Genomic DNA, 26295 nt, shown 5'->3' with positions numbered 1-26295 from the left:
GGCCCAATAACCAGCCGAGTTGAGCCTTTGTGATGCCAAAAAGCTGCCGACTTCCCACCGATCGAGGTAACGTGCTCGAGATTACTTGGACACCGTCTTGCAGATCCTGTCAACCTTAATCGAAATTGCATCTGCGAGTACTATACCAAGATTCTCTGATGGAAGGACCTGGCTTTACTTCCCATGTTCTGTTATGTCTTGTCTGGACCATCTCTAAACTCCGCCTCGACTGCTTGGGTTTTTAGGTTTCCTTTCGTTCCACTTCTCTCTTTTCTGTCCCCGTGTCCCCGTTTGTACGTACTCTTTAACGTCGTGTGCTCGTTATTCCTTCGGGTCGACCGCTTCGTCAGCTCCAGCTACGGAGGAGTTCTAGACCCCCGTTCTTGGGTTCGATTTTCTGTCTTTATTCTTCATCCTCTGCTTCGAATCCATTCTAAATAGAGTCGCTCGCTTATGCGTATTCGTGCCTGGCCCTCTCTTCCCTTCTTTTCTTGGCCCAGTCACAAACGACCGACCACGCCATCACAAAAGCTAGACCCTACGCCCAGTCGCATTGAACACTCGACAAGATAGATGGTTAATATTATCGTCGTGTTCCAAAATAGAGACTCTACCAATCTAACTCCCAATCGGCGCCCCCCGACCGTTTACGAATACTCTATTGAGCAAGCTGAAACATTCACAGGGGGAAAACATCAGCGTTTACGTACTTCGCGGGTGCCCCCAGTGGAGCTGTCAAACGAGCTGGAGTGGGTTGCATCTCGACAACCCGAAACAAGAGGGACCTGTGCGAAACGACCAGGGACGTGTAATATCGTGTGTATCTCTTTGGGTGTTCTCCAGTCGTTTCTTGAATACGTCGTCACTACCTCCCACTTTTCCGATTATCCGCCATCATTCCGCCGTCATCTTCCTTTGTCTAGACCCGACCCATTTTCTGCCCATTGCCCTACAGGGTTGAGGGGGTACGGGTTTGGAGTGACCCTTGGCCGTCTCGTCAGGGTTCAAGGCCCACGAGATGGTTGATGCGCATACGATGCTGTTGTCACAATCCCCCTCATCATCTAGAAGAGCCTCGAGTGAGTTTAACATGATCTGGGCGAGTTTGTAGCCCAACAGCAAGGAGAGTTCATGTGACCTCATACGATGTGGTCTATGTAGTGAGGCCAACGTCTTAGTCGACGAAATTGTCCCCTTACCATTCTCATCCGTTGATAGGGTGTTGTTGCTACTCTCTTTCCTCTTCCTCGGCAGGGCTGTCATCTGAGCCCTGAGACCTCATTATTCAATATTTCCAAGGAAAGCCCTTGCAGTGAGCCTTTTTTTTCAAGCTTAACAAGGGGGATCATCATCTCAAAAAGCCCTCCACACTAGTGGATCACCCTCCCGGCAAGTGGGTGGATACCATGCGTCAAAAGGCGCCTCGCAAATCCTTCTCGAGGCCGTGGACATGGGTACTGATCCTCTTCTCGTCTCCCATTATCCCCATTTTATTTCCGTCTTTTTGGGTAGTTCCCTCGGACGCGGCCTACCACCCTTTCAATGCACTTTGAACCCGCTTGAATGGGCAGTTTTAATCGAGCGATGCTCCTTGATCGGCTCTGACGGCTTCGGTGGGTCGCCCGCGCTCATATTTGGAACATTAAGCCCAGACCCGAACCCCATCTTCTGTGCCACGCTAGTCGGGCAGGCATAATTGTCCATGTTCACTATTACCTACTCGATTACCAACACTTCACACTCTGCGGTAGAGTACATGACGCTACTGTAACCTAGTGTACATTACGGTTGTATGCTTCCGCGTACCACTTCCCACTTCCCACTTCCCTCTGATGAGCTCGCCGCTTTTCCAACAATTTCTCCGAGCTTTCTACGAAGTATGGGGGATGGGGATTGATTGATCGAGGTTGGCACTGTTCGTACCGACCGTACCTTCGTACTTCAACACAACACCCCGATTCCCGAACAAGGACGGCTTCAGTTGAAACTGTCTGCATGTCTGGGAAAGATCGATATGGGGGGGTCGCGGACCACGAAAGTTCATGATGTTATCGGGTCCCCTTGACGTGCTGTCAATCAGATCAGATCTTGATCCAATACAAATCCCTGGAAAGATCGAGAATAGCATGAAAGTGCACTCGTGGCCTTGGGCATTTGAGCCCGGGGTTACGACAGTAGGTGTGTGTGCGAAAGATACTTACTCTGATGTTGTACCTTATTCCACCACCTAACATGCCTTCCTCTGTTCTTCGGCCACCCCCCCCCCCCCCCCCCCCCCCCGGCCCTGGGAAGGGACTACTTAGGTCTCTTCCTATTACTACATGTACACATGGCGCGGTCTTTCCCTTTCCTATTGTCATCGCCAACGGCCCCCCTCCTCCACCTTCCCAGAGCCCAGTCTCCAGTGCTATAGTGTACATAACCCCCCTGCCGCCACCATAGCCGGAGACCCACTTCACCCACAATTGAAGTTTTGGGGCGGCCCTTTTGAGATGCCAAGTACACTACTGGTACTCCTGGTACACTACACCACACTCTGACTTCCTCTTATGCTGTTCTTCTTTTCGGGTGGGTCCCTTGTATCAGAGTGCTGTGTGGGAAATACACCGCGTGCAGAGAGGCTCCACAATAGTGGAAAGTATCATCTGGCAATACGAAGTAGGCTCGTCAGCTAGCCTAGCCCAGCCCAAAAACCTTACTTCCTTCCTTCTCCCGCAGCATGAGCTTCTTTACACCCCCCCGTCTTCGACTTCCTTGGCAGCAGTGCGTAAGTGCGCACGAGGATTGGGAGGCGGGAACTGATTTGATTTGATGCGTTTATTGTTGCGTTACAAGTACATTTCCTGCTGACGAACGTTATTGTATCAACAGCTCAGCACTGCGCAGCGCTGCACAATCAATTGTTCTTGCCTGGCTCCTGGCATCACTTCCCTTGGCGCAGGATGGCAGATTTGCGGTTCCCCCACATGGTCTAAAGAACTCTCTCCACTAGTGGGCTGCGGATCCGACGTACGACGTAGTGGAGTGTACGAAGCACTTTCGTACAACTACACACCCCCCAAAAGACGGCGAGTGACATTGGCATCCGCCCTGTCCCTTGGCGTCTTTGGCTTTTTTTTTGACCTTAATACAACATCAGCTCCACTCTACTCGTCCACTACATTCAATACTTGTCCTTTGCATACTTTCCTGCCATCCTCGACTTGGTACTTAGCCCATTACTCGACTCATTTCCACTGCAAGTACCTACGTATACTTCTTCGTACACTACAACTACTCCACCACAGTACACTGCCCTCCACTACTTAACTCTCGATATACAACTGACGTATCCTACAACTACCACCACTACTCAGCACTTAAAGCTCTCAACCCCCAAATCCCTTAAACGGACGCCACGGCAGATACATATACACTCTTGGTCCATCACACACCCTTTCCACCTTCCACTCTTCCACTCTTCTACACCCCACCTCCCCTCCTGCCGTTCCGTTCTTCAAACGCTGCCATCATTCATGCAGTCGCTCTAAAAAAGGACCTTTAAGAGGACTAATTCCTTCAAATATCCCTATTCGAGTAACCAGGGATCTACCACCTCCTCCACGCGCACGCACGCACGGCTCTTTTGTTCTTTTATACACCTCGTCTCTTCCCCAACCTTTCTCTCTCTCTCTCTCAAACTTCCAAAACTGATCTACCTCCCCCTCCTCGCATCACTCTCGAGACGTCTCACCTTCGACAGGTCTTCCAGATCGCTTGGCACTCGACTCGACTTGCCCCGCGGAAGAAGACAATCATCGCCCCGCGCCGACAAACTAGAACCGACAACATCAGCGGTCGACAATCGACATTCCCAGACCTTTGTGTGTGGACGGGTAATATTCGCAGCGTACTCGGTCTCGCGGCCCATGCCCCCGTTTCCCCATCGCATCGTAACTTTGGGCAACTCTAGGAGAGCAGGGAACGACTTGTCAGTCCTATAAGGAGGACATCGGAGGAATCACAGATCCCGAGCCGCTCCGTCATCTTTCACCTCATATTTCTTTATTATCAGAGAAAAAGGATCTACGCTTTTTTCTTCTCTTCACATCAGGTGAAGATTTTAAGAGAGACGATTGCTGGAAAGGATCGAATACCTTTTCCTGCAAACGAACTTGCTTCTTGGTGGAACACCTACTGCCTTTTATCTCTTGTTTCTTTTAGAACTGGGCATTCCAACACCGTCAACTCTATTCACGTTGTCTTGTCTTGGCGAGTTTCACAATGGAGACGTATTACGGCCTAGTACGGACGCCAGCCGACGCGATCAAGCTATTCGAGGCTTGCAGGTTAGGCATATTCCCCAGGGTACAGCGCAGATTATCCGAGAAGGAAAGGCAGTCCATCCGGTCAGGATCCGTTTTTGTCTGGGACGAGAGGGAAGCGGGCATGCGCAGGTGGACGGACGGCAAATCATGGAGCGCCAGCCGAGTTTCTGGAAGCTTTTTAACATACCGCGAAATGGAGGGCAAGAGGGGTGGCGGATTCAGCAGCCAGAGGAAAACATCGGGAAAGACGCCGGAATCTGGCCGGGGCAGCGACGACGACCACGACGATGGCGAGCCTGAGGGCTACAGGTACAAGGCCGACGGGCTCATGAAGCAGTCGTTCAGCATCACCACGTCCACCGGTCAACACCTCCACCTCATCTCGTATTTCACCAAGTCGCACAGCCAGTCCTCCGAGCTCCTGCAGCCCTCGACAGATCCTCAACTGCGGCACATTATGCCCGCCAAGGGTCTGTATCCCGAGTCCAGCTGGAGCGATTCGAGCGCGGCCCCGGCTCTGGCGAGAGCCGCCATGACAACGGGACAATACATCATGCCACAACCTCAACCGCACCAGTCCCAAGGAGTGGCTCCCCACCACGCCCAGTATCCGCCTCCGCCACCGCATTCGGTGAAGCCCCAACCCTACTCGTGGCCCTTGTCTCCTGTTACCACGCCGCCGTATTCCAACGGCCATGTTAGCACGCATTATTCGTCAGCTCCTACTCCATACGACCAGCCTCATCAGATCCCGCCTCCCCAGACGAGTTACCCGGCTCCTCCTCCCCCGTCTTCGAGCAGGTTGCCACCTCCCGCAATGCTTCTTCACCAGCAGCAACAGCAACACCAGTCGCACCTCCCGCAGCAGCCTCACTACCCTTCGCCGATGACTCCTCACCACTCTCAGCCGTCACCTCACACGCCGCACTACCCGCCAACTCCTCAGATGCCTCCTCAGTATCCCACCTCACGAGCAATGGACTCGCCTAGGTCCCAGCACCTGCAGGCCGCCGCCGCGCAGGCCGTCATGAATACGAGCAACTTTTCGGCACCGACGCACAGCAGCACCACTACGCCACCGGCGAGATCTCTTAGCGTCTCGCCCCCGCGAAGCGCCCATTCGGATACCACGTCTGTGCAAACTTCTTCGAGGAATACGTCGTACGCGCCGTCGACAATGTCGCAGACGCCTAACTCATCATCTAACCATAATCACAACAAGGCGAGCTTATCGGCCCTTCTGCTCCATCCTTTGCCTCCGGCGCCTGAGAGCTCATCGGGTAACTCGCCGAGGATGGGCGGCTGTTTGGATAGCAAGGGTATGACTGAGGATGCGAGGGCATTGAGGGTGTTGGATAGGAAGTTTTGCATCTAGGGTGACCGATAACACAGATTGGCGAGGTCGAGCTCAATTCGCGATGTTTGGTGTGTCTATGTAAGACTAATCTGGCCCGTGGGGTCGGAAAAACGGGGTTGTTTCACCTTCTTGTCCATGACTTTTTCTTTCCACTTCTTCGTTTTTCGTATTTTTTGGCCTCTTTCATTCATTCATGTCGCTCTTTTAGCACAAGCGGGTTCGTTACTGGCGTTTACCGGTATAAAAGGCCAAAAAGGGGGGATATATCAGGTATATCTACGAGGGATGAAGAGGAAATCAGAGGAGGGAAACGCGCACACATCCGGATATGCATTTCATGGGCCCGGGACATGGGTTATATGGGGTATGTCGTGTTACTGTTTTTCTTGCTTTTTCATTTTGGGCGCATTATAGAGATTGGGCTGGAGAAGGGCAAATCAGGGCAGGCAGCTTTTTCTTTTTCTTTTCTCCTTCTTCCTAGTTTGAGGAATTCTTCCTTGTTTTCTCGGTTTATGGTCGAGGGGGTCGAAGGTGCTACGTTTATGAAATGATTGTATGATTTTTGGCCGAGGTGAGAGTGTATGAGTTGGCTTTTTTTGCCCCGTTTGTGTACGAGTTGAGTTGAATAGAGTTGTTTGGAAGATTTCTTGTTTGTCTTTGCTGTTCTTGATATGTGGTGATGCTGTGATTGGATCTGAAGCTAAAGGCTTGCTTGCCTTGGACATTCGCAGCGTTACTCGTCTGGTTCGAAACCCTAATATACCTACGTTACTTCTGATGACCGTTCTGTCATTACTTGGGGGTTTAGAGGAGGAGCAGGTACTAACGTATCTGAAACGATCTACTGTTCTGTTGGCTCTCCGCCATCACATTCTTGAGCCCTTCCGAGGTGCAAGCCTAGTCTTCGTTGACAAAGGTGGATAGAATTCTAGAGAGGACCTTGGGAGAGTATTATAGCAATGGGGGAAATGGAAAACACGGGAGATGTCAAAATGAATCGGATTTTGAAGAATCTTGGAAACTTCATCTCAATGCAACGCAGTTGTTTTTAAAAAGCAACCCTCAACTCGAACAACACCCCCAACTTTTTGACCATATATGTTATCCTCCTACTCCTTCTACTCACTGTTTCTCCCAAAGAGCTCCCTGGGAACAACGATATAAGATAATACGAGCCTAAAAATTGCCCTTTTTCGGTCCTTATTTTCGATTTCTTCCCTCTTCATTCTTCCCCAGTCTACTCGTCTACCAATAGTTCGGTCTGAAGCCGGCGAAAGACGAGATTCCTCCTTCGCTCTTATCTTCCCTCTTCCTAGACCCATTAAGCTACGCGACAAAAGTCAGTACTTTCCTTCGTTTCTCACTTCCTTTGTCAAGGAAGGGAAGGGAAGAGGAAAAGGAGGAGGGGGGGCTTACCTCGAGTTGAATAGCCTTATGCACATGCACAAGCCAATCCACATAACTCTGCGCCTCATTATTCCGATCCTCCACCAACATCCTCGCAAACTCATACTCCGCGCCATCTATCCCCTGCCTCGCGAGTTGAACCGTCGCCGCCTTCGATCCCCTCTGCGTCTTCAGGAACTCGAGGATATTGCGCACCTGGGCGTTAAGGTGCGTCTCGAGCACGGGCAGCGTCGAAGTGTACGCATCGAGGCTTTGCAGCGAGCGGTACTCGGAGCCGAACAGGTCGGCGATGAGGTCGGGCGACGTCTGCGCGTGGAACCAGACGAGGCACTGCTGGCCGTTGTCGGCGAGGTAGACGCCGCCTGGCTCGACCTTGGAGAAGGACGCGCGGATGGCGGGGGGTAACTTGAGCTCGCCCGTCTCGGAGTCGACGAAGCCATCCGTGGCCTCGAGGTTGTGGATGGGGATGATGCGCGGGTACAGGTACAGGCTGAGTTCCTGCGCGCCGATGGACTGGATCATGCGCAGCTCGTGCACGCGGCGGTCCGACGTCTCGTTACCACCCTTGAAGGCGCGGCACTTGACGAGGCAGAGCATGAACATGGCGAACTCCTTGAGGCGCTCGGGGAGGATCAGCTGACCCGGTGGCGCGCTCTGCGAGGTGAAGTGCTTGCGGTGGCTAGCAAGTATTTCGATCGTCCGCTCCGTGAGCCAATTGCGCACATCGCGGAAGTTGCTCGACGTCGCGGCCAGCTTCGTCACGGCTTCCTTGGCGATCATGCTGTACACGGCGTCCTGGTCGACGAACTTCATACAGTCGCGGGTGTTTTCGCTGACGCTGGCGATCACGTTGGTGCACCGCACGCGCCGCTCGCCGCTCGCCGTCGTGTAGAGGAGCGCCGACTGGAAGTGCGCGTCGAGCTTGGGGTCGAGCTTGCCGTCGTACGAGAACTTGACGCCGATGGCCTTGTCGGCGTCGATTACGCCGATCTCGAGGTCTGCGCCGAACGAGTGCTGGATAAAGTTGCCGAAGTATTCGGCGACTTGGAGACCGGTCGAGCATCGCACTTTCATGAGCGCTTGGTAACCTGACTCGCGTGTGACGGCGTGCTTGATTTCGGAAGAAAGCTTCGCGTTGTCGCGTCCGCCGATGAAGTTGGGGTAGTAGAAAGTCTCACCGCCAGTGGATGAGGAAACGTGGCCTGCGCCTCCTCTGTTAGTCAACTCGTGGAATGTCAAAAGGATGAGTGGGTTCCGAACCTATCGTAGCAACGTCCAAGTAGCCGCCAGAAGGCGAGGCTAGGAAAAAGTCGGCACCGACACCCGCAGCGGCCATGCGCTCGCCAAGCTTTGTCCAAAGAGGATGCTCGGTCGTAAGCAGCTTCTTATCAATCTCTCCTCCGATATGCTTCCCGTCGTCTCGCATAAACAGCCGCCCGGGCCCCCAAGTAGGAAGCGCCGCCGCTGAGCAAATGATCTTGCCTCCCGTAGCTTCGAGGCCAGCGAAGGCGGCGTTGAGAGCAGGAAGGAGCGCGGGCTCGGGGTTCTTAATGGTAGAGAAGATGGTGGGAAGCCTCGTAAGGAGAGAGGTGATGACGGCCCTGTTATTAATGTTAGCATCCACGTCGCGTCGCATTAAACCCTAGTAGGGTGAATTCGATCATACTTTGATTCATAGGGATCTACGAAGAGGCCTTCGCTCAGGGGAACGAAAGGATCCTCAACATCGGGCATGATCATCATCTGAGCTTGTTCAAGGCTTGGCTGTAGGACGGGTTAGTTAGAAACTGTAGGATTTCGAGGCGGAAATAAAATACGCACCTTGACATTGTAAAAGTGAATATCCTTGTCAAAGGTGACGAAGCCAACTTTGGCACCCTTGGGAATCTGGCGCTTCGGTTCACCGTTCTCATCCTCCTCGCCGTCCTCGCCACCATAGAGAGCCGCTAGTATACCCTCGCAGAAAGCCTCCAGGAACCCCTTGTTGAAGGACTCCTGCGTAACATCAATCAGGAACAGCCAGCGCATACCCACAGGCTCGCGAGTCCAGTACTCCTTGGGCACGACAAACTCGACGGTTCCGCGGGTAAGCTCGGGGCGCTGATCGCGATCGACCCTGACGCCCGCGGGCGTAGTCGCGCAGAAGTACTCGGAGGGCGTCTCGTTGGGATAAGAGCAGAGATTGCAGACAAACTTGTTGCCGCCGTTGCGGAACATCATGAAGGGGTTGATGTAGGTTCGGCAGCGCCTGCATCGCGGCGGTCCCGCTTCGCCGAAGTCGAGCACGGGGATGGGTAGCTCACCGGGCGCAAGAGCGGCGAGGGGTTGGAGAATGAGACCGAGAGGTAGGGATGACGTATTAAGTCCATCGCCCGTTGCAGGGACGCTGTTCATGGTCAGACGGGCAAACTTGGGTGACGCATTGCCCTGGTCGAATGCGCGGAAGGATATGGAGGCTGGCGGGGGAACGTGTCGCTCGAACGTGGGGTAAGTATTTCGGAGGAAATACTGCTGGGTTGAATCGCGCATCATTGGCACACTAGGCAGATCGTCCGGCGTGACTGTCGCGGGGCCACCAGGAGCAGCACCGAAGCCGGAACCTCCTCCTCCTACAGGGACACTTGTTCCAGGCGCGGACAGCCCCAAGCCGGCGGGGGAGGTGGGTACCGGAGAGAAGGCGGGGTTCGCCGAAGGAGGGAATTGGCTGCCCCCCAGGCTGGGACTAAGACCGGGGCTCATGGCGGGAGCGAAACCTTGGGCAGGGCTCAAAAGCTGGGGCCCCGCGCCGGCATCGGGAGAGAAGAATCCTGCGGGAGCTCCAGGAGAGGGCGCAGCAGCGCTGGGAATAGCACCAAAGGCAGGAGCACCGACACCGAGGGGGGCCGCGGGGGCCTCAACGTTGTGAAATGCATGGCGGTCCTTCTTCTTCCTCCGCATAGTGTGGTGTCCCTCGCCAGCACCAAGCGACATCCCTCCCATCTGAGCGGCGAGGCCATCGTCGGCACCAGGGGCCACGGCACCAGGCTGTGGTGGAGCGCCATATCCTAGAGGCTGTTGTTGCGGGTGATGACCGGCCGGAGGCGGCTGTCCGCCGTAGAAGGGTTGTTGAGGCGCGGCAGGACTGCCATAGGGCGCACCTTGCTGGTATGGCTGGGGCGCGATCGGAGGGTTGAATTGGGGAGGGGCAGGTTGGCTCGTTCGATTAGGGTCATTGGGGTCGATCTGCTCTCCCTGGCCGAGGGCGTGGTACATCGAATAGTCGGCCATGGCGGTGAAAGGGGGGAGGAGGGGACCGGACCTTCTTTCGCCAGGGACCGGCCGACTACGCTAGGGTTGTTGGTTCGAGGATTAAGAGGGGGTTCGAGGATAGCAATCGGGGGGGAAAGGCCCAAGGAAATTGATCGAGTCGCGGATCACGAGGCGGTGATTGATGAAATGTGGCCTGGCGAGATTTTAGTATAGGTGTTAACAAGGACAGTAGTGGTAGCAGCAGCAGCATTAGCGACAGCATATTGCAGCTCAAGCTAGCGGATAAACACAAAAGGGGTCTGGGTGTGCTTAACAGGGAGCCAACCGGGTGGAGCAGGCCATTGAGGACAGCTTACCTGGGGAGAGGATGGTGTCGAGATGTTCATAAAGTCATAACAAGAGGCATCATGGTCATGGAAAACAAAGACACTTGAGCTGGCAAGTCGGTTGGAGGCAAGACGTCGTTGTCTGCGGTACTCTGTGTCGGGAACTTCCACGTCGTCCAATGTGAACTCGAATCTCAAGATGGTGTGCAGCCAAATTGACCAGGTGGTTTCTCCTGCCGAACTTGGGCGGGTCTATTTTGTGCTGTCAGTTGACATGTGGACTTTACTGGGGGACTGAGGTACCAAGGACAGAACTCAGAATGTGGCTTGAGTGGCTTCCAGCTGCACTTGTCACCTGGCGGGGCTCACTAGCCACATCGTTCCTGGACGTGACAATCGCCAGCAGTACCTTCGTAGTATTGCCGGCGATTAACCGCCGCCCAATAACTGAACCCTGTGCTTGCCAAACGCGGAATCTCGACATTTGCCAGTTTGGTCGAAGAAGTCACCAAGTCACGAAGGACGGAAACTGGCACCTCGTCGCGACTCGAACTGTCCCCGACCTCAAATAGCCATCTTAAACCCAGTGTCTGCGTCGCCCCGATTATAAACCGATACCCTCCTGCTTGTGTATTATAATTTCCTTTCTTTTCAACCCCCATGATGGTTGCTTGATAACTACGACCTTCACCTTCTCACCAGAAGTGCGATGATAAAGCCTGGACCAAGCCCAGACAGAGTGTGGACGTCCATCGCATTCCTGATCGCCCACCATGTTCAATTTCTGCCCTCTTCAGGGTGCATTATCCCAATCGCCGGCTACGCAATCCCTTCTTGAGCTTGATGGCGGCGTCAAGCTTCTCGTCGGCCTCGGCTGGGACGAGTCATTCGACGTGGGCAAACTTAAGGAGCTCGAAAAGTATTCAGATTATCCTGACAACCACACCCCATCTGCCTTCTCTACTTCCTACTGACCACACGCGCGCAGACAAGTCCAGAGCCAGACTATTTCTCTTATCCTCCTGACCCACGCCACCGTCGGCCACCTTGCCGCATTCGCCTACTGCTGCAAGAACTTCCCTCGCTTCACCCACATCCCCGTCTACGCGACCCGACCCGTCGCCGACCTCGGTCGATCCCTCCTTCAAGATCTTTACGAATCCACCCCCAAAGCCGCTACGACGATACCCGAGGCTTCCCTCGCCGAGGCAGCGATCGCCTACACCCAGAAGCCCAGCGCTGCCCATCAGCAGCTCCTCTTACAAGCTCCTACCCAGCAGGAGCTCGCGCGCTACTTCTCCCTCATCCAACCCCTGAAATACTCGCAGCCCCATCAGCCGCTGCCCACTCCGGGAACACCGCCGCTTAATGGACTCACGATTACCGCCTACAACTCTGGTCGGACACTTGGTGGCACGATATGGCACATCCAGCACGGTCTCGAGTCCATTGTCTACGCCGTTGATTGGAACTTGGCACGAGAGAATGTATTTTCTGGCGCTGCGTGGCTCGGCGGTGCTGGCGGCGGTGGCGCCGAAGTCATCGAGCAGCTTCGTAAACCAACGGCGCTTATCTGCAGCAGCCGAGGGGTCGAGAGACCACCCCAGACCGGAGGTCGGGCGAAACGAGACGAACAACTCATCGGGCTCATCAAATCATGCGTTACCCGCGGAGGAACGGCTCTCATCCCTGTCGACTCGAGTGCGCGTGTGCTCGAGCTCGCCTACATTCTAGAGCACGCCTGGAGGAAGGACGCGCTGGAGCATGGACCGTTCGAAACTGCGAAGCTGTACTTGGCCGGTCGAAGTATGGCCAGTACCATTAGATACGCTAGAACCATGTTAGAGTGGATGGACGACAACATCAACAGGGAGTTCGAGGCCGGTCATGATAACCAGAGGAGGCCAAATGGGGACGACAGGCAGGCCAAGGGTGGAGGACCGTTCGATTTCAAATACGTCAAGATTCTCGAACGAAAGGCCCAGGTGCTTAAACTAATCTCAGACAGCCCAGACAACGTCCAATCGTCCGGCAGGGTCATTCTCGCCAGCGATACGTCTCTCGAATGGGGTTACTCCAAGGACTTCCTGAAGGGGCTGGCCAAGGATTCGCGCAACGTGCTGATTCTTACCGACAAACCCGGCGTCGTATCAAATACTCCTACACTAGCGAGCACTCTCTGGGAATTCTGGCAGGAAAGAAAGAGCGGCGTCTCGACGGACAAGACAGACAGCGGCGATGACCTCGAGTTCGTCTATGGAGGCGGCCGCGAGCTCGAGATCCAGGAGGAAACAAGGCAAGCGCTCGAAGGCGAGGAGCTCGCGCTTTACCAACAGTGGCTAGCACAACGCCAGCTTCAAGAGAATGTGCAGGGCGGAGGGGTAGGCGGCATGGAGACGTCGGCCGACGCCGTCGACGACGCATCGTCGGAGTCTTCGTTGGAATCCGAAGATTCCGATGGTGAGCAGCAAGGTCGCGTGCTCAACATCTCGGCCACCATGGGCCAAGCCCGGAAGGCTGTGCGCGACGAGGATCTCGGCATTAACATTCTTATGAAGAAGAAGGGAACCTACGATTTCGACGTGGACGGCAGGCGAGGTCGCGACAGGATGTTTCCCCTCGCCGTGCGGCGGAAGCGCGTCGATGAATTCGGCGAGGTTATCCGGCCTGAGGACTACCTCCGCGCAGAGGAAAAAGTCGACGACAACGGCCGCCATGATGGCATTGCCACTCTGCACGCCGCTGCGGCGGGAGGGGAAGAAAGCGACGCTGGCGGCCCCGCAGTCGGCAAGAAGCGCAGATGGGACGAATCCTCCTCCAACGCCTTATTACTCAAGCAAGGCGGCGGCGGCGGCGGCGCGAACAAGCGGGCCAACCTGCTCGGCATCCGCAGCAAGTTGTCAGACGACGGAGGCGACAACGTCAAGTCGGAAGAAATTGACGCGCTCGACGAAGTGGAAGATGTCGAGGAGGTCGAAGTCTCGGGCCCCGCGCGGCTCGTCGTGACGACGGAAAAAGTCGTCGTCAACCTCCGCCTTGCCTTTGTCGACTTTAGCGGCCTGCACGACAAGCGGAGTCTCAACATGCTGATTCCCCTCATCCAACCGCGCAAGCTCATCCTCGTCGGCGGCTCGCGCGAGGAAACGATGGCGCTTGCTGATGACTGCAGAAAACTGCTGGCGCCTTCACAGAAGGAGGGCGAGACGGGCGTCTTTACCCCCGAGGTCGGAGAGACTGTGGATGCTAGCGTTGATACGAATGCCTGGACGCTCAAGCTTGCTGATTCCCTCGTCAAGAAGCTCAAGTGGCAGAGCGTGCGCGGCCTTAGCGTCGTCACCATCACGGGCCAGCTCCTCGGCCTCCTCTCCACAGCGGACACTAATAACAAACAACCCGCCGCGGCGTTAATAGAAGACGGCGGCGCCAAGAAGCGCCAGAAGACGGACACGGAAACGACCACCACCAAACCGAAAGAAGTAGAAAAGGAACAAGAAGAGGAAGAAGAAGAAGAAGAGAAGAAACCCTCCCCGCCACCAGCCCACATCATACCCACCCTCGACCTCCTCTCCAACGCCTCCCTCTCCAAAGCCCGCTCCTTCACCCAACCCCTCCACGTCGGCGACCTCCGCCTCGCCGACCTGCGCCGCGAGATGCAGGCGGCGGGCTACAGCGCCGAGTTCCGCGGCGAGGGCACTTTGCTCGTTGACGGCGTCGTGGCGGTGCGGAAGACGGCGGCGGGCAAGATTGAGGTCGTTGGCACGGCGGGGGATGGGGTCGCTGCCGCTAGGCAGAGGGGCACGCTTTATGAGGTTAGGAGGGTGATTTATAGGAATTTGGCGGTCGTGGGGGCGTGAATAGAGAAGAAGAAGAAGAAGAAGAAAGGAGACAGTTTCCGAGGATGGAGATGGTATGATATCCCGAGTGTGTACTACAGGAGGTCTTTGGTTCTTTTCAGTTTGTAGTCGTGTTATGTATATTTTCCGCGTATATAAAAACAGCGAGACGAGGGAAATGCGATGTGTACCATAAGGAGTGGGAAACGAGAAAGCTGGTGAAAAAGGGAAGATGGGTTAATGACGCTTCAATTGACGATACCTGATCTAACACGCTGTTTTCTCCTCCCTTCTATCCCCCGATTCCTTCTTGTTAACTCGCTGTGTGTGTTTTCCGACTTCGCTGCAAATCAAACAGTTCCTCCACCCAGTAATACGTGCTCGCCCTCTTAATCAACACCATCGTCATCTTCTTCCGCTAGTGCTGCGTCGGCATCCTCCCCCTGTTCTACCTCAACATCCTCCACATGCTCCAACTCGACCTCCTCCGTCTCTCCCACTTCAAAATCGTCCACCTCCCCCGTCTGAACACCCGCCTCCCTCGTCGTCTGAGCCTCACTCTCCGTCGCCTGCTCAATAATCCTCTCCAACACCCTCCTCTCCGCCTCTATCCTCCTCGCCTGCCTCCTGTTATTCCTCAACTCCTCCCTAATGCCATCCAACTCGCCCTGCAGCCTCCTCTGATGACCCCTCAACTCCTCCTGATAAATCTCCAATTCTTCATCGTCCACATCCCAGTCCTCATCATCATTATCATCACCAGCAGCATAACCCTCCTCACCCTCTCTATCTCCCCCGCCATAAGTACCAACCTCCGTTCTCGCCTCCCACTCCGTCTCCTCAGCCCACTCCCTCACCCTCTCCAACGTCTCCTCGCCAGGCTCCGCCGGAAGCCCCAACCTCTCCCTCTCCTCCCTCGCCGCCCTCCCCACGAGCCTCATCCAAAGCGTCCTCAGGTTCCGGTCGGTCAACCACACCGACGAACCACGCCCGTAGAACGAACTCCACGCCGCGAAGCGATGGCCATCGCCGGGGCGGTACACGATGCGTATGAAGTCCTCGAAGGGGATGGCATGCGAGGTGTTCGGCACGGGGACGTGGTAGGGGACAATGTGGCCCGTGACTTGGGGCGGGGAGGGGCGCACGACGCGGCGGAAGCGTCTTGGGCTCGGGGACCGGCCTGGGTCGTGGCGGGGGAAAGGGGTTATGGAGGGGGACGGGTGGATGATGAGGCGGACGGGCGTGGGGATGTGTGGGGTGGAAGGACGGTCGGAGGGCAGTGGATGGCGGGGACTGTCGGGGAGGGGGTGACGAGGGTGGGAGCTGTGACGAGGGTGGGAGCTGGAGAGATTGGCGATTGGATTGGGGGTCTAGCCCGGGACTGCAGCGCGGATGATGGAAATGCGCGACCGGAGGGAGGGAGGCGATAGGGAATCGAATTGGCTTTGGCAGAAAACGGCATCTCGTGGCACGGCTCTCTGTTCTCCCTCTGGCTTGTCGGTGTCTTTAACCACGATACCAACATCAGGGGGTTCTGCGTTTGGAAGTAGCCCAGGTGGAGGGTTCTCGGGGAGCTCTGTTGCCTCAACGCCTGCCTCGCCGCTACTCCAGTCCGAGGGTAATAGGCCGGGCACGGAAGGTTTTGTGTGGATTCTGGGCCGAAAGGACCTAAAGACTCGCCTTATTATCTAGCGGAGGCCGTCGTCTTGTTCGGCGGCGTAGAGGCCATCGGAGCGAATAGGAATGGCAAAGTCCTCAGTCAAGTGAGGATATACATATATTGGCTTCGTGAAATCGGGTTCCGGGAGTGGTAAAAGCAAGTCGTCGGCCGCTAAAGGGTACAGACGCGTGTGAATTGAAGGTGCCTGTACTTCTTGAGGTCGGTTTAGGTTGTGGCAGTAGCGTCTTCCCCTTGTAAAAGGTGACTCTTCAAAGTCATCGTCATCATCGCTCTTATCACCGTTCTCGCTGTCATGCCCGCCCATGAAGTAGGGGCAAGCCAGAGGCTGCCACGTCGGCGGCTGCTGTACTTCAAGGGGAATAGGATCTAGATTCGACTCGAGGCATTCGCGTGTATAGGCGCGACGAGTCGTGTTAGGCGTGAAGGTGCCAAAGGGGGTCGAATGGGCATCCAAGGGAGAACGTCGAACGGTCATGTTGGCTGTGCCCGAGTTTAAAGCAGCGGGACCTGTAAAGACACCGCCAGGTACTAAAGCTAGTCGGAACTGCGATGGCCGGGATCAAGAACCGCGTTGGCCTCGTTGAGGTGGTATAGGATCACGTAGAAATAGAAGGATCTGAAGGTGAGTAAGGAAGATAGAAGTATAAGTCGATACAATAAGATAGACCTTAGGTGTTTGGAGCGTTGGGAAGATGGATGGTGAGGGTGGAATTGAGGGCTAGAACTTCTTGGTCTTGTTGATTCTCTCTCTATCCTAAGTCTTCAAGACAGGCGTCAGGCACGATCGGCGACAGTTCCTTCCTTCTCGGTTACATTTCTCCAGCATCTCCCCCGCGCCTTCCCTCTCATACTATCTGCCGATTGCCCTCAAATTCCCGACTCTAGACAAGAAAGAGCCACCGAGAGTGGGCGAGTAAAAAACGGTCTGGCGGTGATCGTTCGAGCTAGTGCTCGCCAACAGTCTCGGTGAAGGGTCAACGAAACCTTATCATATAATGAGGAGAAGCAGCTTCTTTGTCCTGTAGCTCCTTGAAACTACCACTATCTTCAACAATTTCGAACCTCAAGATATTCACTCTCTCGACCGCATATCACGCCTCAACTCGTAGACGATCACTCCCGCTTGACAAACGGATTCCACCCAATAGAACGCAGCTGCCATCCAGTTGCTCCGTGTTTCGTATCGGGCGATCCCTTAGCCTTCAACGGCATGCCACTTCACCACTTCATACCACTTCATGATACTCCTCACTTCGATCAAAAATCTTCCAACGACCTCATCACTTAAAAACTATATTAATAAAGGGAGGTACGAACCTATCCATACCCTACCCTCTACCCAACTAGTCGGGTATATCCCCATTGCCATCGAAAATCTCTGAAATGAGAGGACGCACAACTCCCAGATCATGCAAACTCGCAGAAAAGAAAAGAGGATATGCCAAAGTATAACAGCCTCAAAGTCTCCATCAAGTCTTGTGACAGCGACTTACACAGACCATGGAATGCAAACGGTATCTCCTCCAAACATATATATATATACACAATCTTCCCCCTTCACCCAAGATAACAAAAGGAAAATAAGAGCACACATCAACTACCTGTACTGCTCAGCGGGCATCTCATACACATTCGACACGGGCCCGCTCGTATACCCCATAACCGGCCTGCCGTCCGCCTCCGCCGCCGTCGGAAACCTCGGCAACGCATCCTCCCCGCTCAACTCCGCACCATACGGCCTCCTGCCCTCGACACCCAACTCCGCAGCGCCGTACGCAGGCTCCGGAGTAACCGAAGGCGGGGACACGTAACCGCCGCCGCTTCCGACGGGCGATTTGCGCGGATGATCGGGCGTACGGGTATCTCTGCTCGCGAGGGCAGCCGCAGCTCCAGCGCCGCCAAGACCAGGGCTAGGTCCGACGGGAATCTCGCTCATGCCGGCGCCGAGACCGTCGTCGACCACGTGGGGCTTAAGCTTGTGCTGCTTGTACAAGTAGGTGGCGATGCCGCCGATGATGAGAAGACCGCCTACGCCGACGCCTACGCCAATGCCGGCCTTTGCGCCGGTGGATAGACCGCCAGAGTCGGAGGTGTTGGTGTCGCCGCTTCCGCTGCCGCTGCCGCCGGAAGATCCGCCGTTGTTGTCGCCATTGCCGATGTTAGAGCCGTCGGGGACGGTGCCGACAGTTTGGGCCGGGCCGGTGGTTACCGTGGTGGCTTTGATGACGATGGTGGATGTGATGGTGACGGTAGTCTTGGCGTTCGCGTAACTCGTCGAGGTGATGACTGAGGTCGAGTGCGACTCCGACGTGGTGGTGGAAAGAACGGTACTAGTAACGGTATTGAAGACAGTGGTGACGCCATCAGCAGCGATGGTGACGGTCACATAAATCGTCTCCCTCTTAACCAAATGTATCAACCCCGCCCTCCTCAACAACTCCAACCCATCGCCGCCCCTGAATCCCCCAGCGGGCGGCGTAACCTGCGCCTCGGCCGCATCACCCGTCTTCACGGGCACATGAAGCGCCGGCGTAGCCTCAGCAGGAGCGGCGGCGAGGTTAATGTGGCGCTTCGCGGCCAAGGTCGAAGTAACGTAGACGGTGCTCGTGGCGGTTTCGACGTCGGACTTGGTGACCACCTCTGTGGAGATGTCGGTGACGGTGACGACGATGGTGCTGAAGACGGTGCGGAAGACGGTGGTCTCGGATGTGACGGTGCTGTCGCTCCGGTCGGTGACGGTGATGGTGGAGGTCACGTCGGGTTGGCTATTGTCGGAGGGTTTGGGCGAGGAGGATTGTTCTTGGCGGGGGAGGTTGAGGGCCGAGGCTGCGGCGAGCAAGGCCGTCAGGGCGGCGGGCACTGAGAGGCGCATCGTTTCCAGGTTCTCTCCCTGAGGGGTTTGTTTGTGTTCCTTGGGTGCAACCCCTGTGTCGTCCCAAATGTACTGGGTTTTCGGTTCGGCGCTCTCACCCGAGGTGCGGTGGGCGCTTGTTCATTTGTCGACCCGAGCTTTTCGCAAATGCACGAAATTCGGTTGTGAAAGAAGAAGAAATGGGGAAGAGAGAAGACGAGAAGAAGGAGGGGGTGAGAAGGGAGAGCGCCGTGAAGGTGGAAAAGAAAAACCCCCGAATATTTCTACGAATGCAGACTAGGACAGCTCCACAAATGCGCAATGGGGCATGGGCTTGACAGGGATTGTCTTGACGCCCGAATGCCTGGCTGTCGATATAATTTTGGGAGCTCTCAGCGTTCGGTCTTCTAGGGCAAGTGAGAAGGTGTCGAAAAGATATTATTGATTGATGGAAAAAGAAAAAGAAAATGCAAGACTTTCAAGGGAATTTCTCTGGTTGCTTTTTTCTCGCAATATTTTTCCTTCCTTTTTTTCCTTTTTCCTTTTCTTTTTTTTCTCAAGTTGGCGACCGAGGCCCAAGAAACACGAGAAAAGCCCACGAGCACTTCTCATGCTGGACCCCATCTTGCGGATGGCATCGGAGGCCAACCACGCCTGAGAGAGGCACTTACGAAGTACTCAGCAAGCGACCTACTTCCTAGTGTGAGTTTAGCTGTGCCTTCGGTGTCATGCGTGTGGTGGATACCGGCAGAGAGAGAAGGCGCTAGCCCCCTGATGATGCTGTGCTTTTCCATTTCTTGGGAAGGGGACTTCGGGCTTGTACTTTTGTAGATTAATACGGCCTGACGTACGTGGCCCTGAGCGACTTCCTCCTTCGTACGTTTCCTCCTGCTGCTGCTGGCTGCTGCTGACTGCTCCTGCCCTTTTTCTTGGGTCAAAGTACGAAGTAGTGTACGGCACCACCGACGAGAGCAGAAGCAGCAGCAGCAGGCACGGGAAGGTATGACTTGTGATGCATCAAGTGTACCTGAATACCTGCAGAATGCGCGAGAGTACATCGGTATGCGAGGAGAAGAAGACATTTGTTGCTCGTTGCTGAGGGTTCTTTAATAGGGTCCCCCTGGAGATGGAGCGCATTATGGAGCACCTCCACTACATACGAAGTACGAGCAATAAAATGGCGGTTTGTTGCTTTTGGTGATCCCATCGATGGATCTCAATGGTGTCCGTGGCTCCCGAGAGATGGTGCAGGTAGATTGACCTTTTGTTCCGCAAAGGTCTTATAGATTTCCAAGTACTACTACACAGGGACAATGTAGTCATCCAGTCTGGCTTGATATCCTCGATTTGCACACCGCACCGCGCTGCAGACGTCGGCGCCACTAGTGGTCCGAGGGAACGCTACACAGCCCCCGATGCCCCCGTTAGAACGAATGGTGTCTCAGGAGAGACATTGGTCTGGTCAATGCAATGGATCAAGGACTTGAACCGTTCAGACACAACAGAGAAATTGTCATAATGGTCCAACGGACACGGAGAAAAGAGCGTTGGTTGAGACTGGAGATGCCACGAGACTCCTGATGTCTTGAGGTTGCTGTTAGTGCCAGAGTCGGGGACACTGAGCCAAACCCTGGAGTACCTTTTCGGTCAATCGAGGTGCAATGTACATACATCTTCAACTTTGTACCACACTTTCGGTCCATCACGGAAGAAGATTATATTGACTGCAGGCGCAACCCTATCTGGACCGTCAGCGCAAGACATCACATGCTCTCATACCTGCAGCTGCAGCTTCCTTCCCGATTTCGAAGTTCAGCCGCAACAAGAAAAACGGCATCTCAGTCCTTCTCGTATCTTCGGGGTCGTCTGTCCCCTTGTCCTACGAGTGAAACATGGATTCTGAATCCCCGCCCAATCCACACGCGCAAAATTCATCGAGTGCTCTTCGGTGCCAACGAAGGACCCTGGACCCCAACGTGCTGGCTCCCATCGAGATGGCGAATGAGGAAGCTCAACATCCTACGAAGTACAGATTGATACAGCGTCTAGTGTGTGCACTCGAGTCCTGCGCATACGTTTCTTGGCTCACCCTCCCCAAGGCGGAATAGTCCGTCCCCCGAATTCGAGCCAAGGCGCGTCCGTTCCGTCATGGAGGGGAGAAAAGCTCCTGTTCATCATCTGAAGTTTCCCAAACTGAACCTCTGCGATCTTATCCCTTCCCGAGTGCAGCCCATCTCGAGCTCGAAGCCTTGAAGCGACGCATTACGTAGGCACCACGATACGAAAGAAGAAGGGAGAAAATAAGGAAATAAATAAAGAAATAAAAGGCACGGAAAATGGCCCAGAGAAAAGAGAGCAGGAAACAGTTGCACTCCAAATGAAGGTGAGTACACCCTATTGATCCCAACTCGACCCATGGTGTCCAAGCCCATCCCATCTAGGCTTAGACAGCAGCCACCATTGATTCTTCCCATCTCCCTCGCCTCCCCCGCCCCAACGAGGCTGGCTCAAAATGCAAGCCAAGAACGCTCGCAGGATTTTGGGACGGTAGCTGAACTATTAAGCTTAACTCTATTTAATCCCGCAGCCCAATCGATGTGGGATCCAGTGTATCTTCTCTTTCTCGAGGGTCCGTCTGCGAACTCTGTATGATGGGGAGTTCCTAAACTACTTCGTGCTACTTGTAAACTACAGGTCTACAAAATAAGATGGTGATGGTCACGATAATCTTAGGCAAGTTTAGCAGCGGTCATTTTATTGATGATCAGATCTTTGCTCTTGGCACACCTAATAGGTCATCTAACTAATTCTGGTGATGGGCATCCGCCTCACCGGAGCGCAATGTCCGGGCATGGCACGCCGCAAATTGGCAACATCGTGTAATACTCTGAACCGCATGTTTCGGGGATTTTTACAATCGGAAGATTCCATAGGTCTCCATCTTAGTGGAAAGGAAAAAGAGGAAATAACGAAAGAGAATAATACGTCCTCAACCACAACTTCTCGGCCGAAGCACCATTCTATTCTCGTTATTCTCCGATGCAAAAAAAATCGGGGAGAACATATCAAATCCCATCAAGGGTGTTTTTAGCCCGCCGGATTCCCCTGCTCGCATCTATCGAATGTTCTCTATTTTTCCATGCTTCCCGCCTCTCCTCGGGAGTTGAATGGACGGTTTGAATTTTGTGATGTGCCGCCTTGTTTTAGATGTCGATCTTTTGATTTCTTTTGAGATAACTCGTCTTCTCTTAGGGCATACCTATCAACACGACCAAGCTAAAGTGTCGAAGCAGAATAATAAAGTAACAAACTCCCACTTCGTAAAGATAAAGCCAACGAAACATCCACACCCTCGAGAGTGACACTCTCAGACCCTCTCGTTTCTGCACTTGTTTGACCCATAACCTTGGTGACACCCTCAAATATTCCAACTCCCACCGGCTCCACGCCGGCCCCACGCACCTCCTTCCTCCCCCCGACGATCCCACGTTTCGGACCTCCTACACTAAAACGATATCCTCCCATCTCACCAGTTCGGAGAAAAGTTGAGGAAGGGAACCCTCGTCTTGGCCTATTTTTTTCTGAAAAAGTGCCGAAATGGGGGATCGGTAGATTCTCCCGTTTTCCTCGTTCGCTCTCTTGGCGGATTCTCCCCGTGGTCTAGCTAGACCCGCTGCCTCGATTGCAGCGTCTCGTTTCGGAGAGAGTGTGGGATGCTGAGGTGGTTTGTAAGAGCTCTGGTTTCGGTGTAGACTTTCCCCTTGTCAGTCGGTGTCCGTGTCTGTTTTTTTGGTGTCGACGAAGGCTTGCTGAATCTGGCTGTCTTTGCGGATATTCTTACATTGAAGGCACCGACTCACACCTCCCATCATCGCATCAATCGGTAGAACCTCCACCGAATCACGTCCCAGGCACACAGAACAGCACTCGTTTGAACTCGTCTAATAGATATTTCATAAGAAGTCTTCGCTAGATACATGGATATACTCAAGCCCCGCAAAGAACGCCCTGGAACAGATCCCGCCTCCTCTCAGCCCCTTCCAAAATATCTACCCCATTCTTCCAAAGGCGTCTCCCGGTGCTCTTCTTTATATGACAAGTTTTGTTTTTACTTCTTTCATTCTTCCTCTCTCCGAGGCAACTACCTGCCGCACTCCCTCCGTGACTAGGAAATCCCTGTAGGAAACCCAAGTGCTGGGCCCCGAGACTCCATTTCCACCCCGTCAACACTGTCCCCAGTGGAATAATAGAAAAGGCTACTAGGCTCCTCAAGAGCCTAACAGTCTTGCGCTGTCCCTAGACCTTCGAAAAAGAAAATAGGAAAAGAAAAAAGTAACCATTGCTTGCTGTCGGATATATACTGGTATGCGCACAAGGGGGGGATTTGTATAGCGAACCTCGAGACGAGGTCCATCTTAATGCAAGACGATAAAATCAAAACGTAAAAAAGAGAAACGAGCCGGAGGAGAAAAAAGATAAATGACTATATAATATCGCACCAAGAAGAGAAGAGTAACATGGATGGGAATCCCAGCTTCTCCGGTACTGCTTCGTAATTCTCGTGGTGGGTGGGAATCCAAGGACAAAATGAGAGGTTCAAGAGACGTGCCACGGAGACACGATAGGACGGATGATAACGAGACACACGAAGCTGGAGACCGGTAGGCGACGCCGGGTCGGGTTTGCCGTTTCTGGCGTCTAAAAGTTTTCCTTGCCCCAAACAAAAGAGAATCTAGAGCCACAGTTAGTTGTCATGTACCATGAGGGCGAGGAAATGTTTCAAGCTCGGAGTACTTACCCAGGCTCGCTGTACTTGTTGCAGAAAATATGCAGCGCGCTGCCCAAGCCCTTGGGGCCGCAGAAGAAAACACCAGCCTCAGCAGGCGAGTGCAGCTTGCGGATACCCCTGAAGATCATGTCCCAGTTAGGCCTTCCAAAGTTGGTGGGCGATCGGAGACCGGTAATCGTGTCCTTGTCAGCATTGGCGTCGTTAATCATGATATTCGTGGCGTCGTCCGCCTTGATCTTAGCCGTGAGGTACGTGTGGATCTCGATCCTGTTGTCGACGTCCTGTGCCTCGATGGCGAGCAAGAGAGACCTGAACCACTCGAACGATCCGAAGTCTCGGCAGATCCAGAAGAAGTAGACCTTGCTGAGCCGGGTTCGCTTCTTGGGGTAGTTCATGCGGTACCAGATCGACTTGAGAATGGACGCGAAGGGAGTGACACCGATACCCGCACCGACAAGGACCGAAATCTCGTACTTGAACACGTCCTCGGAGGCCGACCCGAAAGGCCCATCAACGTAGACTCGGGGAAGAACTCGTCGGAGCGCGGGGTCGACGTCGGGGTTCTCGCCGTCGACGCCAACAACTTGGCTTGTGTCCTTTTTGTCGCCGCCGCCACCCCTCTTTTCAAACTCACAACCTAGGGTCTGGGCGAGAGTCCTGGTGAAGTCACCGACAATACGCATGTGGATCGAAATGTAGTCCTCCTCGGGAGCGCTGGTGAGCGTGAAGGGATGGTACTGCCACAGAGATACGGCGGGGCAGCACAGGAAGATGTACTGGCCAGCACGGGTCTTTGTGTGCTCCTTCTTGATCTGGATCTCACAGACATTGCTGGGGTGCTGGATGACCTTGGAAATATACGTCTTGTGTTTGCCCCTGACCTCGCGGGCAATTCGCTCGGCAAGATAGGCGAAGCCTCCGTACATCCAGTACTGCCAGAAGACACCGACGGCCGAGGCTCCAGTGGCGGTACAGAAAGGAGCGAAATCGGGCTGAATCATGCAGAAGGCACCGTGGATGGACCAGAAGAAGAAGAAAATGATAAACATGTGGTGGGTGTACCAGAATCGCTCGTAGTTGGCGCGGCGGGGCTTCTCCACCGAGGTGAAGACCATGCCCATCAAGGCCACCAGCATGACGTATCCAGTCCAGCCGGGACCGGAGACGAGGTTAGCAACCAAGAAACCGTAGACGCCGAGGTTGTTCTTGGCGGCAGCTTGGCCCAAGTTGTTCCAATGGGCGATGGTGTGCACCCACGACCAGAAAACGATGGACCAGGCGGTGACCTTGTGGAAGGTGATGTTCTTGTCGAACTGGATGATGCCGTTGAGCGGGGTCTGACGTGCAAGAGAGATGAGCGTCCTGCACACGGGGAAGAGGACGAGAGCAACATCCAGATGCAGCACGAGGGCGGCGGATCGAGCAATCATGAATGTCGGGCCGAATGTGTCTCGCGCTATTTGCAAGTTGTCCTTGACGCCGTAGTTGACGAAGGCAAAGGCGAAGACCAACATGTGGAGGAGCGCGAAAACGAAGACGAATCTGTGCCAGGGTTGTCAGTGTAAATGCTCCCCACGAGAGCACTCCATCTCCTCCATTGCTCCCTTAAAAAAGGATCCTCGGAGCAATCCAGCACGCAAGGGGAGGGAATAAAACCTACACTCTCCTGTAACCTTCGTTCACCATCCACCTATCAAACTTTTCTTTCGCCGACAATTCCTTCTGCCTCTCCTGGGTCATCTCACCCGACAACAGCATCCGCGTTAAGGGCGTCCATCGTGACCGTTCTGACTGGCCCTTGTAGTCCTGATTGTAGTAGTCCATCTTAGGCTACCAGGTGGTTTAAATGTCGACCAAATTTGCTGTCGCCAGTTGATATCGAATCCGTCGAATATTCTTTCCCCCCTTGGATCCTGTCCTTTATTTCTCGCTCGGATCCCCAACGTCTCTCAACCGAATGTCTATCGGGTATCCAGCCAATTGTATATTAAAAGTCCGCAAGCCAGTGCTGAAAGTCGAAACAAAGAAAAATAAAGAACGGAACGCGTTATTCAGAGCCTGCTGAAGGGGCAAAGCGAAGAATTCATCGAGAAGAGGCGAAGGGTCGAAATGGAGCAAGTGTTTCCGCCTCCCTCGAATCTTTTGTTCTCTCTCCTCCGCTCCTCGTTTCGCCGGGCAAGATCGGATTCCCGTTCTCGACGTCGAATTAACTGTAAAGTGGGAGAAAACACCCGCTTGTTAGCCTGCACCGTCTCGCCTTCGGACAGCGACAGAGACAGAAAGGGACGCAGCAAACAATGGAGGACGAAGAAGAACAAGAAACAAGAAAAGAAAAGAAAAGAGGTTGGAAAAGAAGAGAATTGGTGTAGGTACGCAGACCGTGGGTTGGGAGAGAGGGGAGAAAGGAGAAAGGGAGAGTGTGGTGGGAAGGGAAGGAGATTTTGGTACAAACTGGCAAAGAGCCGGACCTGCCAAGATGTATGAGTGTGAATCCT

The 26295-nt window shown here is 54.3% G+C and overlaps 4 protein-coding genes and 3 pseudogenes across 4 annotated transcripts; 2 read left to right on the top strand and 5 right to left on the bottom strand.

Annotated features, from left to right (window-relative positions):
* Positions 1-4263: 4263 nt before the first annotated feature.
* SAPIO_CDS3823 lies at positions 4264-5682 on the top strand (annotated as a pseudogene; the record flags this gene model as incomplete).
* Positions 5683-6909: 1227 nt separating this feature from the next.
* SAPIO_CDS3822 (Sec23/Sec24 trunk domain-containing protein) lies at positions 6910-10338 on the bottom strand (the record flags this gene model as incomplete). Its single annotated transcript, XM_016786531.1, has 5 exons — positions 6910-6990; positions 7081-8273; positions 8332-8672; positions 8738-8835; positions 8893-10338. 5 exons carry the CDS (start codon positions 10336-10338, stop codon positions 6910-6912), a joined length of 3159 nt encoding a protein of 1052 aa, XP_016643874.1.
* A 1081-nt stretch (positions 10339-11419) lies between these two features.
* Positions 11420-14500, top strand: SAPIO_CDS3821 (uncharacterized protein; the record flags this gene model as incomplete). The annotated part of the gene is made up of 2 exons (XM_016786530.1): positions 11420-11565; positions 11635-14500. The coding sequence occupies 2 exons, from the start codon at positions 11420-11422 to the stop codon at positions 14498-14500; spliced, it is 3012 nt and encodes a 1003-aa protein (XP_016643873.1).
* A 368-nt stretch (positions 14501-14868) lies between these two features.
* SAPIO_CDS3820 (uncharacterized protein) lies at positions 14869-16004 on the bottom strand (the record flags this gene model as incomplete). The annotated part of the gene is made up of 2 exons (XM_016786529.1): positions 14869-15772; positions 15952-16004. 2 exons carry the CDS (start codon positions 16002-16004, stop codon positions 14869-14871), a joined length of 957 nt encoding a protein of 318 aa, XP_016643872.1.
* Positions 16005-16167: 163 nt separating this feature from the next.
* SAPIO_CDS3819 lies at positions 16168-16635 on the bottom strand (annotated as a pseudogene; the record flags this gene model as incomplete).
* Positions 16636-17757: 1122 nt separating this feature from the next.
* Positions 17758-19032, bottom strand: SAPIO_CDS3818 (annotated as a pseudogene; the record flags this gene model as incomplete).
* A 4677-nt stretch (positions 19033-23709) lies between these two features.
* Positions 23710-25624, bottom strand: SAPIO_CDS3817 (NADPH oxidase; the record flags this gene model as incomplete). Its single annotated transcript, XM_016786528.1, has 3 exons — positions 23710-23743; positions 23810-25342; positions 25461-25624. The coding sequence occupies 3 exons, from the start codon at positions 25622-25624 to the stop codon at positions 23710-23712; spliced, it is 1731 nt and encodes a 576-aa protein (XP_016643871.1).
* Between the last annotated feature and the right edge of the window lie 671 nt (positions 25625-26295).

This window comes from Scedosporium apiospermum, assembly GCF_000732125.1.
Source record: "Scedosporium apiospermum strain IHEM 14462 chromosome Unknown SEQ_SAPIO_0089, whole genome shotgun sequence".
NCBI lineage: Eukaryota > Fungi > Ascomycota > Sordariomycetes > Microascales > Microascaceae > Scedosporium > Scedosporium apiospermum.
The sequence above is the reverse complement of the archived record's forward strand: the minus strand, read 5'-3'. Positions and strand labels throughout refer to the sequence as shown.